Raw genomic sequence first — 18,995 nt, forward strand, 5'->3', positions numbered from 1 at the left:
GACTTAAATATTATTCTAAGACAATATTCAGCTACAACCATTGATTTTAAAGTTATTCAAAGTCTAAAAAAAAAGTACGGAAAAACATGTTTCGGGAAAAAAACTGTAAGGCAGTTATTAAGTGCTCAAAGAAAAATTCACTTAGTGCCTGAAAAAGCTGAAGTTAGCTATATTTTTTACAGAATACTTAAAAATATTCTTCACTTAGTGTCCAAAAAAGCTAAAGATAAAAGCTATACGTTGCACTTAAGTATATATTTTTTTGAAATTTTTTAAGATCATGGCCACAAAAATGTAGAATAGTGGTGTAAAAACTGTACTTTTTAATTAATTCACCACCAAAGCCGCTCCAGTAGCTTCAAATAGCTACTAGCTGTTCAATCTAGCTTAAATTTTGCATGTTACTTTCTTTTGATACAATGATCATTTAAGCCAGGAGTGTTTTATTGAACGATTTATTTTAATTTTTTTTAGCCCGATTTTAGTGACCCTGCTGTACACTGTGATTCTTTAATTTTATTCAAAGAGCATTACTGTTAAGGTTAAACAATCTTAGCTTCTACAGTTTTCAACCTACTAGGTATATTATCAATAACCTCTTGAATTCTTGTTTTGAAATTGATCTTTAAAGTTTTTAAGAAGTCTAAAACTGTGATAAATTTGTAGTTTAAAAAAAATGCATTTCTATCTTTTTGTCGATTTTAAATTTACAAAAATCAAACAATATTGTTGACAAAAGTGAATTGCAAATGATCGATAGCAAATTAGCTTGAAGCATGTTTGATTTACCATGTGTTGTTCATTACTTAGTTTAATTGATTCTACCGTACACTGCAGTTCTTCTTTATTATTTGAAAGAACATTAATGAAGCATTAATGTTACAGTAAAACATGTGGTAAAAACCTCTAGAAATCATTGGCTTGAATTAACCACAGAAATCCATAAAAACTTAAAATTTTAAAATGCATAAATATGATCTAAAACCGTCGATGAAATTAAAATTTCTCCTGAAAAACTTAGTTGTTCATCGTTTTGTGGATCATAAATGCAAAAATATCAACAGTACATCATTTTTTACGCAAAATTAAAGTTCAAATGATTGATAGAAAATTCATTCGCCGGATTTCAGTGCAAGTTTTTTTACTTTCACCAACATTTTATTTTGAATTTTTTTTTTGATAAATGGTCTGCTGAGATTTAGTTTAAATTTAATCTGAGGTAAACAAAATTCAAAAATGCCATGAACGAGATTTTTTTTAAATTTTTGTTCTAAAGTGCGTATCCATACGCATCTGAGCCTACAAATATTTTGAAATTATTTCAAAGAACAAGTTGAAAAAGAAATGATTTTTAATATTTCTGTGGAAACCAATCAAAAGATGTGGATAGATGTTATTCATGTATTTTAGAATTTTGTTTAACCAGAATAAGTTTTTCAAGATGAATGAATATATGAATATAAATTCATGTTACATTCTGAAAACACCAATTATAACAAGGATATTCCAAATAATAAACTTTAATTAAAATGTTCATATAAAAAAAAGTTTTTAATGAAATCCAGATCACTAAACTTTCCAGGCGTTTAAATTATTTTGTGTTTCAGAATGACAAAAACTGAAATAAAAAAAAAAATTAAAGAACAATATTGCTATTCCATTGCACTGGAATGATTTAACAGATGAAAATTTATTGATATGAACAGCAAACCTTGAAAAAAAAAATAACAGATTGTATGACACTCACCGACCAAATATTTTATTTTGCCTGAAAAGGCTAAATCTCCCATTTCTGAAAAAATTAAAGTTACTATTTTTTCTTCTTTCAAACATGTTCAATAAACACACCGTGTATTGCTTCTATTTCCAGGTTAGAGGTTTCCAAAACTATAAATTTGTAAAAATCGGTTAAAAAACAAGAAAGATATGGCGATTTTAAGCGAGGAATGTAAAGTTCACACTCAAGGTCTAAAATTAAGAAGTTTGTTTTCCTGGGCTTTCGAGGTGAGTCCAGGATTTTTTTTTATTTGAATGCACTCGAATAAATTAACAAGCCGCCAACCTTTCAATTGTGTCTTATTGACACTCAAGAGCGGACGAAGGCTAAGTTTTAAAACTAATAATTCAAGTTTTTTATCTTTCTTTCACTTTTGAGATTGATGTTGTTAACATTAATCACACTGACATGACAATTAGAACAAAAAATCGACTATTTTCTGGCTATTTTTTTTTGTCAATTTTGCAGGTTCGCAATGTCGACGATAGGTGGCGTCGGTATTGCGAACCTGCAAAATTTCACAAATGCCCTGTAGGAAAAATGTACCTGTTTAGCTCGATTGTATCGTAGAAATAGCCTATTTCATGTGAGTTGGGTGGAACTTTCTAACTGGGATAGGCATTTTCTGTCGTCTGTGTCAAGTCAGTATGGTCAGTGTTGTTAATTTAAATTTAACTTATACACATTTCGAAAGCAGATTTATGTAATCACAATTGGTTATCACAAGAAATGAAGAATCAATAAATCTTCATTGGAAACGGAATTATAATAGATAGGGGAGAATGGGGATACTTGATCCGCTTTTCTTATTATTATCATATCTTTTTGGAAAAAATAGCAACTCGCCGTCTTTTGCATTTTTTGACAGCGTATAATTTCAAGTTTATATGCTCCAAAAGTTGGAACGATATATGAACCCGTAAATGAACTAGAAGCATTTACGTGGAAGTAAAAAAATGCGATATTTTTTTTTAATTTAGGGAGACTTGATCCTTTATTGAAGGATACTTCATTCCGGGGGCCCTAGTCCCCCATTTCAAAAAAGAATGTAAATTGACTATTATGGTCTTGTTTTTTTTCTCATTTCACAATTTATAAATGTCAGAAGAAGAAAATTCCAAATCTATGTCTCAACCCCAGTGTCTTTGCATACTTTAGGGCGCTATTTTACTGAATTTAAGAGAAAATCAACTTCCTTAGCCCATTTTGCTGGACAATTATTGTATAAATATCAGATATTGGATAAATAATCGTAGCCTTGTAATCAGCAATGATAACGACCTTTAAGAAGAAAAAAAAACCTTTTTGAACTCTAGGGATCAATTGAATCCATAAACCCACTCTAACGATTTATGTATTGGAATATATATTTTTGTTTTTATTATTCCATATCAGACACATTTTAAAGTGATAAAAAAAGATCTTCAAGTCGCATTTTGTGAAATTTTTCAAACAAAGTTCAATAACTCAAAACTTTATTTTGTTAGAATTTTTTGAGCTTATATCATAGTTGTTTTGCTCCATTAGGCACATTTTTCTAGAACATTTGATCCTTGTAAGTCATTCCAGTTTCGAGATATAGCTAAGGGATCAATATCCCCAGAGATCAAGTATCCTCATTCTAACTACCCTAACCCTAACTATTTTCTAAATTGAGTAATTAGTTTTTACTCGGCAATCATAACTTGAAAAATTTCAATTTGATTATGTATAGCTGAGCAATTTGAATGCAGATTTGAATTTTTTGACTATGAAATAATTTTATACTTTCGTTCTTCATGATTTATATTGATGGTTATGAAAATAACGAAATCAAAGGTTTTTATATAGACCTCTGTATAATAAATTTTGGAAATAAATTTGCCAGAACTGTCGAAAGTTGACAAACATATCGGGAATGACTAATTTGCTTTGGAATAGTGTCTTCAGTAAACAAATGATTTCTAAATAAATCAGTCAAGGACAAGTTGTACACTATCAATCAATTCCAGAAAAAAAAAGAATTTGTGGCCAGACAACAGAGCAAACAGATTACGGTTCCATTTTTCAACATAAACATCATTACAGTCATACAGCTATATTCGAAACACTTTTAACATTCCTTCCGGTTGGAAATTGTAACCCGGAAATGGAACGTCACTCCCCCGATGGAAAACAGCTGACCACGTTGAAGGATTTTCAATTAGAAAACTCTCGGCCTGAGCCAGGGGAAAAGGTTAGAATCAATTATTAATCCACTCATTAAGTCCGAGGCGAACAAACACCGATGTGTTAGGCCAAGGCTCTGTTGACAAATAGCTGACTAGTCATGTTGTCTAAAACGTTAATCAATTTCTATTGTACTATTCATTGAACACAAGGGTGTGTTATACGAATGTAATTCCATTGCCATTAGACTGAGTCGATTTGAGATCATTTTCGAATTTATCAAAAACCTTGAGATCTGAAAAGCTTCGTTTTGGTTCAAAAATCATCCATGAATTTTAATTTTTAAGTAACGTTTACATAAATAAATTTTAGCTTAAGAAAAATTTAAAATTTTGTTTTGAAAAACGAACATGATTTTTCTTTTAGCGTGTTTTACAATTTTTTTTTATTCCTGATTTTTTTTCCTGATAAACGACTTTATCGAAATATCTCTTCAGATAACCGAGTTATAACCTGTATTTAACCATGTATTTTGGCATTCAAGGCAGTTTAATTAAACCCGCAATACTGAATTCGAAGGAAAATATCTACGAATAAATTTGTCAAGAAAAGTCTCGTTTGTAACTGGCAAAGTGGCCGGGTTATTTGAACTGCCTTCAATACCAATAAAAAACATACGTTTCTTTAAAATTCTGCAAAAAAATATGAATTAGTTTTGAACCAAAATGGAGTTTATTTGACCTAAAAAACTCAGTTCTAATTGCCATCTTGGATGAGTTGAAGTTCATCAGGAGAATTCCAAAGTTTGTAGGCTTCTTTGAGGTAAGAACTTCAGCGGTCTAAAACTACGTCCTTAAGGAAGCTTTCATTTTTTCATCAAATTTTGTTTTTTTTTCAGTGAATTCATAACACGGTTAAGTTAATCATAAAATGACTTTGCTATTCCAGGGTTGGCAATCGTATCGACCTCGTGTGCGCAGATTCATTGGTATGAATATTTAGGTATTCTGACATTTATCGATTCATCGAACTGTGATGGCTGCTGCTCCTGCATAAAGTATGCATGTGACACGTGAATGTTGATGAAAGGTGATTTTTTGATGGGTAATGATTTCTCCACCTTCTCCTGTCATCCTTCACACAGCCGATATGATGAAGTTACTACTGATGTTTGGATGTTTTGTAAGCAACATTGATTGACCGCCAAAGCTACAAACATGTGTGGTACGATACATAAATGTGGGAAGGGTGATTTTGTTTTTTTATCGGGGAATGGTGTTGAATTTGAGTCGCGTGAGAAAGCTTTATTTTCCCCTACGAAGTACGTAAACCCATAGTTGATGTGAGCATATTGGCAGGTGCGGTTGTGTTTTTGTTGCTACGCTGATCGATTGTGTGGTTTGTTTACTGGCATCTACCTTTTCTTGTGTGTTTACAAAATAACAGTTATGCATCAAAATGTACAACATTTCTGCAACGGATATCATTGTGTTCAGTGGAGATAAAATAACTAAAACAAACAAATCTGATTAAAGCATTTCAAGTTCAAGCTGGGGGTTCAACGGTTCCGGAAAATTAGTTTCCAGAATATATATTTGTGAGATTAATAAATATGTAAAAAACACGAAACATTAGGTTTATGATACAATTGAAATACTAGAAATATGAATTTTAATCTGAAATTCACGAATTATTCAGCGTTTGTCTAAATTTCTGTCCTAACTTCTTAAGTCATATTGAGTCAAATTAAACATATTGAGTGTTACCTTTTTAGTGAGAAGTTTCATAACGAGGTTTAATTTAACAGATTTAAAACAGTGGTTTTCAAAGTGGTCCCTACCACCCCCTGGGAGATGTTTAGAGCATCCAGGGGGCGGCGAGCGCCGGTTTGAAATTTGGGGGGCTTTGGACAAGCTCAGGGGGGCGATGAAGTCATATCAAAATTCATAATGTCACAATAACGAAACAACGTAGAATTATAATGACAACGAGTAAGTCTAATGGACAGCAATGAAATTGAATTGCAGAACTTAATACCAAATTAAAGTTAGGGATAAGATGATTATTTTTACAATTTCACAGACTCCATCATTTTGTTTGTTTATTTTGCTTGTTTATTTTGATTTTGGGTTTAACAAAAGGCATGAATTTGGATGGCAATGCTTGAAAATTTTCTTGTAAATATTGCAGACTTAAAATATTTGCTAGGTTAAAAAGGTTTTCAAAAAAACTGCGAAAAGGCGTCACAGCTTTGATAGATTTTTTTTTAAATTCAATGATTCTTGAAGTCAGTATCTAGGCACCAGCTGATTTTTTTTATCAATATCCGAAATTCTCAGAATGAATGGATTTAAAATTAAAAAAATTGAATACTAATTTAATAATGAATTGAATTATTCAGGAAGCTAGTGAAGTATTTTTTCAGCCGAATATTAAAGTAAAAACACTAATCCGTACATTTGACGATTAAGTATCGAAAATTGGAAATTCGAACCGATTTCAGTGTACCTTGTCCTTTTGAAATTATTTTGATTATCATTCGTCCTTTAATTTTTTTCAACAAATCTATTTTACTCCAAAAATAATTTTAGTTTCCTCAAAAAATTATGTTTGAAAAATCAATATAAAACATTATATGATTTGATCTATATATGATATATGATCTTTTTGATGAAGCAACGTAACTTATCATATTTTACGTTCCTTTTTATCCAGCATTCTGAAGATTTGTAGTTTTATTTAAATTTCCTATCGACTGGTCCAGTAATGTTGAAAAAGTTTCTCGGCGATTTCAGTCTCAAAAAATCATAAAACGATATTTATTTACTACATGCGACGTTTCGGCTTGTTTATTTTGCCTTTATCAAGGAATAGTAATTTTTAATCTTTTTGAAAATATTTTTAAGAAATGAGAACTTTTTGGTTTTCCTGTTCGTTCTTTCGTTAACCAGTGGTTTTCGTTTGGTGATACTTAAAAAAAACTTTTTGAAATATTATTAAGAAATTAGAACTTTTTGGTTTTCCTGTTCGAACCAAAAAGTTCTCATTTCTTATTAATATTTCAAAAAGTTATTTTTTTAAAAAGTATCACCAAACGAAAACATCATTAGTTTGCAATAGATTTCCATACGCTCAGCCAACAACGAGACGACTTTTTCTTCAAGACAGTTTCATAGATTCAAAAAACATTCTGGACAATTAAAACGAAAAATTACTATTCCTTGATAAAGGAAAAATAAACATGCCGAAACGTCGGATGTAGTTAAATAAATATCGTTTTATGATTTTTTGAGACTGAAATCGCCGAGAAACTTTTTCAATGATTTGTAGTTTTTTTTTAAGTTTGAAAATAATCGTTTTATTTGAAAGTAGAATTTTTCAACAAAATTCAGAATGTCAGAGAGGAGGGGGAAATTTTGGCAAATAATTTTAGCAATGTCTCAAACGTTTGTTCTGCTGTTTGAATGTTAACGAAATTAGAATTCATTTGGAAAAATGTAATGCTTTTAATGCAATATTGATAATAATTTGATAGAAATTTTAGTTTTGTTTTACAACAAGCTTATGGTTTTTGACGATTCCATTCAGCGTTTTGGTTTTTTTTTTTAGATTTTTTTTGGAGCTCCAAAATAAAGCGAAAGAGGCGGTGAGTGGGAAAAGTTTAAAAACCACTGATTTAAAACATGCTGGAATTCCATTGAAATAAAAAAGTGGGTTAACTTTAAATTCCAATAATTCATGAATGGCACCCAAAAGTGGTGGAAATGCTTAAACTTTATTCAAAATGTGATTTGTACAAATAACTGCAAGATCATATTTGTTAATCATCAAAATGTGAAGATAAATAAACAGTTATACTTGATTTAACTGTTAATTTCTGGTAACCCTAACTTTTTTGCAAATTATAGGGAATTAAATGTAGATTATTTCGTCAGAATATTTTTAGACTCAAAAATCAACAACTTTGATGTTAAATAATATTTCTGAAAATTGTAAGGAAAAACTGTCAGTGTTGCCTATATTCTTTTCCTGAAAAAAAAAACGGCTCTGTTTGGGCGTTATAACTATTTTCTCGTTACTCCTACCGCTTTGCCTTCTTCGGCAAAGCTGTAGCTAGATATAATTTTCAAGTTGGCTCTATATATTGAAAATTGGAATTGCATTTTCCTTGCGTGAGAACAAAATATTTAAGAAAAACCAAAAAAGGGACACGAACGCAAAAATTCCCGCGTTTTTTCATGCAAAATTTTAATTCGAACCCCGGGTACCTAAATCTTATTTTGTAAATCTGCAAAAAGTCTGTCGTTCGTTTCGACCAAAAAGGAATCTTTTTAGACTACAGCGTTTTTGAAAATCGTGAAAAGTTGCAATTTGACACACCCTTCTCCAAGAAATGCCTGCCCCGATCCAAATTGCATCACCGGAAAAATGCGGTAGAAAATAACCCAATGAATATTTGTTTGATGAAAATTTGCATAAAGATAGTTTGAAATGTATTGTAGACTGTGTATTTGTTCAATTGTCGGTTGAAAAAATTCCTAGTCGGTGAACAAGAAAAAAGGTTATTTAAATTGCCGTTATATTAAGAAATTGAAATTGCAGTCAAATTTTGTATAGAATTGATCAATTTTCCAATAGCCACTTCAGAAGCGTAGGACTTCTGAAAATTGAGGTTTTAATTTAATGATCGACTTTCCCGTAGACCGCAGGTATTTTAACTACTAAGAAAGAAATTAGAAAAGTTATCATTTGGTTTATTTTTTCCAATTCTGTAAAATACAGGAAATTTTACAAAATATCCAGTAAGTTTTGAACTTAATAAAACCCTCAGAGCCAGGGGGGTATAAGTGCAAAAATGATCGATTTGTAGCTTATGATGCCAAACGATTTTTCATGTTTCAAACTATATTAGGTGATTTATACAGATTTTGAGAATTTTATCTACATACTTTTACTTTCGAAAAAAATACAAATTTTCGAAAAATATATAAATAATGGACAAACACAACAACTTAGAAGCATATCTTCTCGAAATTAGTTGCTATGCACTTATACCCCTTTGGCTTCCAGGGCTTAAAGTTTAATCTTAGATATTTTTAAAAGTATCAAATCGATTTGCTGTCTTAAACAAAGTGGCTAAATGAATTGAAATCTTCAAAATAAAATACCTAAAACCATTCTTTAGTGATATTCGTAAGAATTGTAATATTATGTAACCAAATTTCTCCAATTCTTTTTCAATGCGTTGTATAGCTGAAACTAGAATATCTTGGCGAAATCTTAATCCTTGATGTGATAGACAAAATCTGACAAAAGATTCGAGTTCAGGACGCTAAAATCTCTCTAAATCAGTTATAACACAGGCACAGGTAGTGTGTTCGTTTTAAATTCTAAAATCATAATTGAAATATTGTTTCCCGTTTTTCATATTTCTCAACATGTATGAAAAAATGCAGCTTTTGCAAAGCAGACGTCGAACCGAAAGATTTGGTCGCCATGGATTCGAATATTTTGACAAATTTTATCTCGTGGAAATTTAAATATTGATCAATTATTGTCAGTCAATCATTGATATTATCATCAACAAAGGTTGCCAGAATTTTTTCAGCACGCTTCCGGGCCCGACAAATCCAGACAAATTTTATATAAAAACCTGGCTAAATCCGGGCATTCAATTACAATATTGACGAACAAAAATCCGGGCAATATCCGGGCAGATTTTGTCGAAATCCAGAAATCATTTTACAAAAAAAAAAAATTAAAACAATTTTTTTTTATCAAAATTTATCGACAGATTTAAAATCATTTTTAATGTTTCCAAAAAACTTTCATGATTATTTTTATAAAATTTGTTTGAAAAAATTTCGTTTTAAAAGCATTAATTGAAAATTTTTACAGCACAATAATTTTTTTTTGTTTGATTTGTAAAATAAAGTTAATAAATACGAGCAAAATCCGGGCAATTTTCAATTTAATCCAGGCAACCGGGCCGGGCCGGACGGTTCCCAAATTTTATATTTTATATCCGGGCAAAACCGGGCCCTCTGGCAACCCTTATGTTAAACTTATAAACCTGCATAAAAACTAAAAACTGATTTTGAATTTTTTACTATCCTTTAACCAGGCGCGGTCCTATGAGAGGGGGGGGGGGGGGGGGGGTGATCGGGGTGAAATTTTTTCTATCATAATATTTCAAACTTTTTTCTTTTGAAATTGTTTTGTTATTTATTCGATATCATTTTTGTTATATAATGGAAATATTTTTTCACCATGGGTGCACGGAATCACCTCATTTTGGCATAGTTGACGAATGCGTGTATGTCATAAAATGAATATTTCAAATAATAACCAAAAAATTAAAACACATTATTAATCTAATTATAAAATCATGTTAGACGGCTATGGATATTGACCATGGGTGCACGGTTTCACTTCAATTTTGTTTTAGTAGATATTTTCTAGCATCCATAGCTCTGAAATTTTTCAACACATTGTCTATAAATTATACCTGATATTGTAGGTTTTGAAGCATATTTTTTCTATAAATAGAGCAATTTACCATGGGTGCACGGATTCACCGCTATTCATCCAAAATCTTTTTTTGTGCATGCTGAAGGTAAAGAATAAAGACTTTCATAGATTCAAATAAAAATTTGTGTTATATACATGGTTTTTCACTATGGGTGCACTGATTCACCGCGTTTTAATCAAATATTAGGCTTTTTGCAAATTTTTGAAAAGCATTTTAATAAATCTTATCTAAACCAAAGTCGAAACCATGTCTTTCGTGTTCAGACATAATGATTTGAATAACGATTTTTATTTAAAGTTCCGATTTTTCATTCCTGGAAAACAAATATTTCAATTTTATCGTGAAATAATAAATTTATTTATTTTTATTACAAAACAGGTTTTTGCAATCGTACATTTATCTGATAGGATCTGATCAACATCCAAGAAATTGGAAAACGCTTACCATGGACCGAGTGAGTTTTAGGGATTATATAAATCAAGTTATGTCGTGCGACGGAAAACAGTGAAGATAAAAATAATGAATCAACATTGTCAAATGTACACGTTGATTTGTTTTTCCTTAAAAGTTTTAAATTGACAAATATTGCATTTCAAATACCTATCATGTCTAACTCAAAAATATGTTGTGTTCTGAAGCAAGTTGAAAACTATTTCACTCTATATAATTTATAACGGTGAATTTGCAGCCATTCCGTGCACTCATGTTGAAATATCCGTATCCGATGGGGTCTATCAGATAGGCTGGCGCGAGTCTGGTATAGGTATGCCAGGCGTACTGGGTTCGATTCCTTGTATCGGCAAGAAAATTCTTGGGTTCACACCCCATAATTTGCCGACAGGTAAGATGTGTTTCCTCTTATAATAAGAATGTTCAATCAGTTGCCAGCTTGCCAGGTATATACACGGGTGCCGGAATACCTGTAAGTGAACTTGCATTGGAAATTTGTCGAGCCTAATAATCTAAGAATGCAAGTGAATACATACTTGGGCAGAAACTGCGGTGAATCCGTGCACCCATGGTGGATGACCAACATATAAGAATGTATCGTGCACCCATGTTGAAATATCATTTTAATTATTCAGTTTCATAGCTGACGTCTTCAAATTTGAATAAATAAGTACTCAATTCATAAAAATTTTACTCATTATAGTTTAGTATAAAACATATTTATCACCTAAAACTACTCGTTTACTCGAATGGACATTAGACCGCTGCAAGCTTTGTATGAAAATTTCAAATTCTTAAATTTTTACACCTCCCATAACTTTTTTTGGTTGTTTTTGCTGCCAGAAATAGCAATAAAATTTTTGGAAGCGATCCATCCAGTCCTGAATTAGCGCAACGAGTTTTAATTTTGTATGGAAATTTGTATGGGAAAACAAAATTTTTCATTCAAAAATCGCCAGAGATGTTCTTAAAGTTCCAAAAAATAAAACTTTGGATGAAAAATGTTCCTTGATTCTTGCAGTACATTTCATGTGAACAAAGCACAAACCTAAATTGTACCCCAGGAAAGATATTCAATGTTTTATAAAAATTTTGTTTTTAAAATTCATTTTTTTAATCATATCGTTTTTCATTGCTTGTTTGAAAGCTGTATAACAGTATGACGGAAATAAAAAATCTCAAAAAACTGCTTTGCATTGCCAGAGAATTTATTGACATATAAAGTCTTTGCAAAAACATTTCATGCAAATATTAACAGCAACAGCAAGCAAAGTCTGCCATTTTTTGAATACTTTTCAAAGGATTCAGATTTTTTATTTTGAAATGGTTATAACTTTTTTCATGAAATTCTTAGCTGCTTGTCATGTAAGCAAAAAATGAAGCTTAAGAATAGTCAAAACTAAAAATTAAAGACCGACTTCATTTCAAGCTTATTTGAATTTTCTGGATGATTTAATGTGCAAAAATTTCTTCTCCCATACAAATTTCCATACAAAATTGAATCGCGTTGCGCTAACTCAGGAATCAACCAAATCATCTCAAATTTTACACTGATGCTTGGTGACCCAAAAGGCATCAAAAAAACATATGGGAGCAAAAAGTCATTTTTTGCAGCGGTCTAATGGACATGTATTAAATCTAACATAACTTTTACAAATCTTGATGAAATTTCGCCAAATTTTGACAGAAAGTTTGATTATAGTTGAGCAACAAAACAGACCAAAAAAATTGGGAGTCAAGTGCTTGAAGCGCCACACAGCGGCCAATCCGATAACTTTTTCTTCAAATCTTCACGACTTCGCATCGAAAATCAATAATTTCATAACGAATGACACACTTCTGCCCACCATAATCCAACCAGGACACATTGTCTTGAATGTAGCTTGCAAATGAAACCAAAAGCAAGCGAAAAAAATTTATCTTGTTTGAGTTATAGGGTTGTGAATTTTACCAGTCATTTTGACTGGTCACGGTCCGAGTGTCCATGGCGAAATTTTTCTCGCTTACTAAAAGAGCTAGTGAAATAAAAAATACACAGTTTTGTAGAGAATCAAAATTCATGAAAAGTCGTATTTTTTGCGAATTTTTAAAGCGAAGTATGCAAAAGATATTCAACAAACAAAGTGTCCAACCAGTCATTTTGACTGGTGCGGTCTTTCTAGTGTTAACTAATGAAGGATCTTATTTTTGCCCAGATTTTCTAGTTTCAGATATAACAAAAGGGCGTTAAAATGATGTTTATATTAAAGATATAAATTTATTTAATAACTTTGTTGAATCTGCTTCAAAAATATTTAAGTTTTTTTTAATTAATATAAATTTATCAAATTCCTGAATTTTTGTTTAATTGGGAAGAAATAAAAAAAAACAGTCAAAAGAAGTCCAAATTACTCACAATCATCAAAAAAGTTTACCTTTGATTTAAACCTTATTTTATAATTGAAAAAAAATGTGAATTTTGTTGCCTTGTGCAATCAGAAATTGATCCCATATTTTATGGTTTTTTAAATTTATATCTTAAAAATTCTTTTGAAATAAATGGGAATAATGTGATCAATATTGAAAAATACAATTTTTACTTTAATTATACATTCTTTGTTCCTAATTTGTAACTATTCGAAACGAAGAAAAATTGTCATTTTATTCGTTCTCGATAAAATTTTGTTAAAAAATTAGTATAACAACTTAAAATTCAAGGACAAATCAATGAAAGATAAGTTCCAAATGATCCAGATATCAGAATCACGTTTTACAATTTTATTTTAGATTCAAATTTCTATTATGAAATAAATACTTCGACCACAATGCATTAATTTCTCATTGAATTTCAGGATTGATAACAACAACACGATGTTACCGAATAACTATTCAAAAAAAAAAATCAGAACACTTATAACAATATATCAAAGTTTTGAAAACAGTTTCAAAACCTTTGGTATTTCGAACCAAAAGTCAAAAAATGAGATTCATAAAAATTGCCTTGTTTTTACCTTACGCAGATATAAAAAACTCCAAAAAAATAAAATATCCAACCTTTATTTTGAAATTATCTTGTTTTGAACAACAACTGTATAACTTTCATAATAAACTTACATTTATTAGGAGAGATTCGAAAATCGAAAATCATCTTTTAATCAACATATTTTATTCGCACATTGAAGTTGTATCAAAGTACAATATCGAAATAAGTTTATATAGGAAATGGGTAAAGAAGTTCGATTTTTTTTGTCTAATTTTGAAATTTTCCTAAATACATCAAAGTTTTTTTACACGGTTTTTTACGCGGTTTATTTACACGGCATTTTAACACGGTTTTTGGGAATTAACACGGTTTTTGAGAGAAAATATTCTAAGTCCGTTTCAAAGGAAAACACTTAGAATCTTTTCGAAGTTGGGTAAATCTTAGCTCTGAGACTAAGAACCTGAGGCCTGAGACTTGAGACCTGAGATATGAGACCTAAGATCTGAGACACAAGACATGAGACCTGAGATCTAAGACCTGAAACCTAGAACCTGAGACCTGGAACCTGAGACAAGGGTCGCAAGTTGAAATCGGAGCTAAACTTATGCCTAGCGGTAATAACACTAGAAGCTTGTCTCAGGTCTAAAGTCTCATGTCTCAGATCTAATGTTCCATGGCTCTTGTCTCATGCCTCAGGTCTCATGTCTTATGTCTCATGTTTTATGTCTCATGTCTCATGTGTCAGGTCTCAGGTCTCAGGTCTCAGGTCTCAGGTCTCATGTCTCAGGTCTCATGTCTCAGGTCTCATGTCTCAGGTCTCATGTCTTATTTTTAATGTTTTATGTCTCTTGTCTCAGATCTCATGGTTCATGTCTCATGTCTCATTTCTCATGTCTCATGTCTCAGGTCTCAGGTATCAGGTGCCATGTCTTAAGTCTCAAGTCTCATGTCTCAGGTCTCATATTCCATGTCTCAGGTCTTAAGTTTCAGGTCTCGTCTTAGGTTTTTAGTCTCAGGTCTCAGGTCTCATTCTTCAGGTCTCAGGTCTCATGTCTCAGATCTCCGGTCCCTGGAATCAGGTCTCAGGTGTCATGTCTAAAATCTCAAGTCTCAGGTCTCAGATCTCAGGTCTCATGTCTCTAGTCTACATTTTCAGGTCTCAAGTCTCAAGTCTCAGGTCTCAGGTCTCAGGTCTTAAGTGTCAGAACTTTAGAGCTGCAGAATTTGAATGGTCTTTTTTTACACGGTTTTCGGGAATAAATACGGTTTTTTTTACGCGGTACGTATATCAGTGTAAAAAAACCTTACTGTAGTACCTCTAATTTAGTTTAATAAAATGAAAATGGAGGAGAAGTAGCACTGTGCAGCAACTTCTTTCACACTTTCAAAATTTATCTTTTTTCGCTAGATACTGTTAAAGTTGTTTTTATTGGCTGATTTTTTTTTTTAATTTGTAGAATCTAATACAAACCGCCCCCTCTAAAATTCTGTGAAATCTGTAAATATTTTCAAAATTCTGTGTTCTATGACACTGTTCTAAAAATTTGTTCAAAATTCTGTGAAATTATAGATTTTTCTGTGACTCCGGCAACTTTTATCTGGACCCAAGGTGATCACTTTTGTACCCAAGGACATGAATCCTCTAAATTAAGGTTGCCAGATTGCCCGGTTTTATCCGGGTTTGCCCTGATATTTAATACAAACTTTGAACATAGTCCGGCCCGGCCGGTCGCCTGGATTTTGCCCGGATTTATTCGCTTTTTTTTAGCAAATCAAAAAAAAAAAATTGGATTAAAAATTTTATATTGAGGCTTCCAAACCAAATGAAAATAATCTTCAAAGGTTTTTCGGAAGTTTAAAATGCGATTTAAAATCTGTTGATAAGTGCAACGGAACTTAAGATCCATCGAAAAATTCTGTGTTAATTTGAAGTAAACACTTCGAAAATATCTTGAGGAGCTTAATCCTGAGGAAGAAATGAATAAAAATTAGTTTCTTTACCGAAAAAGCTGCAGCCAAAGGTTGTACAAAATTTTATGAATGGTATTAAGCTGAAAATGCGATTGTACAAATATGGTATTCAATTTGAATGAAATAATTATGCCCAAAGCTCACTAATGCGGCCGGGGAACTGAAATGAAGGGAGAAAATTCGTCAATGATCACACAAATTGTGCAGCCAATGATTGAATTTGTGGTAATTTGTTAGAGAAAATTAGAAGGTTTGAGTTCAAATGAGAGAAACCAGTGCTCAGAGAGAGTGAAAATGCAATTTGTGAAGCAGTTTTGGAATTTTGATCATTACCACTCCAAATGCAAAAAATTCTCTCTTGATTTCAATCTCTTGAATGCGGCATATTTCTTTGTCTAAAAATTTAGTCAACTATTCTATTTTCAACAGCGTTTTTCCCGTGATGCTTTTTAAGTCGGGACAGGCCTTACAACAGAGTATCATCTTACCACTTCGAACTGGTTAGTTCTGATGTTCGAAAACTTATTTATAAAATTATATAATTTATTAAAAAAATACATCATATTCTTGCCTGATGAGCCCCAAAACATAAAATGGAATGAAAGCTAGCTTACAATCTACAACTAACTTGAAGCTCAGAATATACCACAAAAGTTCAACAATAAGTGCTGTTTTACAAACACGATTGAACCGTATTATTTATATGGATAGGTGTGGCTATTTGAAGCAAAAATTGTAACAAAACCAATTATTCGAAAAAAAGTAAAAGTTAAATAAACTGTACACTAAAATTGAGCCTACTGAACTTTTTAATACAAAAAAGATCTGTTGAGAAGTCGTTACGCCGAGCAGTCGAGCAAAGTTCATGAGAAGACTTGAAGAAAAAAACAGAAAAAATAATCTAAAAAAAATGGCACGCACACTAACATACCCTTTACCAAAAATATGATAAATGTCACCAACACTTATCCATACATTTCTGTAGATTTTCCTCTACTGTAACCTCTATTGCAATTTTTTTACAAATTTTTTGACCTGATCCCAAGTTACTGCTCATGTTATTAAATCTCATAATTGATTGAAAAAAAATGTGTCTTCTTCGGTCAGTGTGCGTGCCATTTTTCTTCTGGCTACACGGCGTCAAAAGCGCGTCATTCGGCTGAACAAAATGGCGTTCGTCTTTCTACGGGAAGCGAAGATATTTCGTTAAGAGAAAGAGAGAACAAAAAAAATCTGGATTCTATTTGCTGTTATTCTAATCTGTCTTTAGTCTTTAGTAGGTGTTTTTTGGGATAAGTTGCACCAGACAAAACGACAAAGAGAGAGAGGAAAAAAACAAAAAAAAAAAACAAAACCATTACTCCAAGGGGGACTACTCACGCTTCAGTTCTAGTTCTTTGTTTTCGGTTGTGTGCGATCGGCCGGTAAAGACTCTCCGTACATTCCGCAGCAGACGGGCAGTTTCGGTTAATCTGCAAAGAAGAGATCGAAGGAATCGAACCCAATAGAGAGAGAGAAGAGGGATGCCGTCGTAGACGTTGATTGGGGTTTTTTTGTTGTTTATACAATCGGGTTTCATTGTTTTTGGACAGGCAGTCAGAGAAGTTGGCTCGTTGAAATGAACAATACTCTCGAATACAGTTGGGATAGGCAGCTTGATTGATTTTGTGACTGAGTGTCTAGTTACTATAGAGTAGTTAGTAGGTAAAACAGTTTAAGCTACGGGCCTGAGGTATGGCTGAAGTACCAATTCAACTCTAAATAGGTGTTCGTAATAGGATGAGTTAGTACAGTTTAGAGTCCAACTAGTTCGGAGATGATCGATTCAAGTAGTCTTTGAGCTAGTAGATCAGAACCCCGAGAAAAATTTAGAAAATCAAAACCAATAAAAATACTAAAAATCACACAATTTAAAAAAAAAATCTACAAAACAAAAAAGTGTTACAAACAGACGCAAAACTAAAAGATACATTCAGGTATACTGACATCAAGTGATGGCAACACTTCCAAGCAGTGCATCTTATTCAACATACGTTTGTTTCACACCGTTAGAAGCTTACTTTGAACAGGGTGTCTAAAAGTACGGCTCGCCAAAAGCATTACAATACAAGTTATATATCGTGACAGTGGTGCCAAAAGATTTTAAACTTCTTTTACGTGTATGTACATTGGGAATGTTGCACATTCTTAAAAAAAAATTAAAAGACATATCCTTGGATCGAAACTTTTCGGAAAACTCGTAAACACCGAAAAAGGTTTATATGTGGAAATAAAAAAAAACCTCACCCGCTGGTGAGATTTGAACCCTCATCTGGCACGTCCTAGGCAATTTGTATATGCCGATTTACCAGTTGACCCATCATGGTGGTTTTAAAATTCTTATTTTTTCTTTCAATTTTTATTGTTATCGAATCCATCACCAAGAATATGTTTTTTGCAAAAATTATACAATTAAATTTAAGAATCAAACAAAAGCACAGTAAAAAAAAGGGAAATAAAAACAGAGACATGTTGCAATTTATGTGACATTTTTATACATTAATTTCACGAAAAATTCAACAACGATGATCACACAGACACAGAGACAGATAGTTAGAGACAGAGGTAGAAAGAGACAGAGAGACAGTAGTACAAACTAGTAGACAGATTTTTGGTGGTGGTGGTCGAAATTATCGAAAAATATAGATTCAAAACTGGGGTGGGGGTTTTCGCTAAGCATACAGTTGTAAGCACAGGTTTTTTTTTATTTTGACACGGGTTACATTTATTTTTTTGACAGAGGGATTTCTATTTTGGGGGTTTCGAGGGTGCAAAACACATACACGGGTACACAACGCATCCAGTTTGGTTATTGGTGATTAGCTAGAGTTTTATTGAGATTTTTCTAAATACTTTTCGTCTCTAGGAAAGGTGTGTTAGTGTGTTTGTGGGTTGGTGTTAGTGTTAACTATTTTTATATTTTCAACAACTGTGAACGTGATGAACAAGTGCAAAACTAATTGACGTGTGTCCAGTTTAAAAACTTTTTGTGAGTTTTTTTTGTTTAACTTTACATTTCATTATTTGGATTTTATGTGAGTCATGTGGCAGTTGTAACATTTTGAAAGTTAAGATACGTGATGTTATATTTTACAAATGGTGACTTTCGGAAACAG

The 18,995-nt window shown here is 32.0% G+C and overlaps 1 protein-coding gene across 14 annotated transcripts in view; it reads right to left on the reverse strand.

The window, feature by feature from the left end:
* LOC129749354 (probable phospholipid-transporting ATPase IA) overlaps positions 1–18,995 on the reverse strand; it is a 267,863-nt gene that overhangs the window by 14,371 nt on the left and 234,497 nt on the right. For 10 of the 14 annotated variants that reach the window (XR_008738026.1, XM_055744302.1, XM_055744305.1 and 7 more), the window contains one exon: positions 17,221–17,312. The exons of 3 other annotated variants lie outside the window; for them this stretch is intronic. Coding sequence is in view for 10 of the 11 variants with exons in the window: in XM_055744302.1 (XP_055600277.1) it covers positions 17,221–17,312 (92 nt within the window). In the remaining variant the exon portion in view is untranslated. Of the gene's footprint in view, positions 1–17,220; positions 17,313–18,995 lie in introns of those variants that run through there. One more of the 14 variants, XM_055744307.1, reaches the window with a different exon arrangement.

This window comes from Uranotaenia lowii, chromosome 2 (genome assembly GCF_029784155.1).
Source record: "Uranotaenia lowii strain MFRU-FL chromosome 2, ASM2978415v1, whole genome shotgun sequence".
NCBI classification, from domain to species: domain Eukaryota; kingdom Metazoa; phylum Arthropoda; class Insecta; order Diptera; family Culicidae; genus Uranotaenia; species Uranotaenia lowii.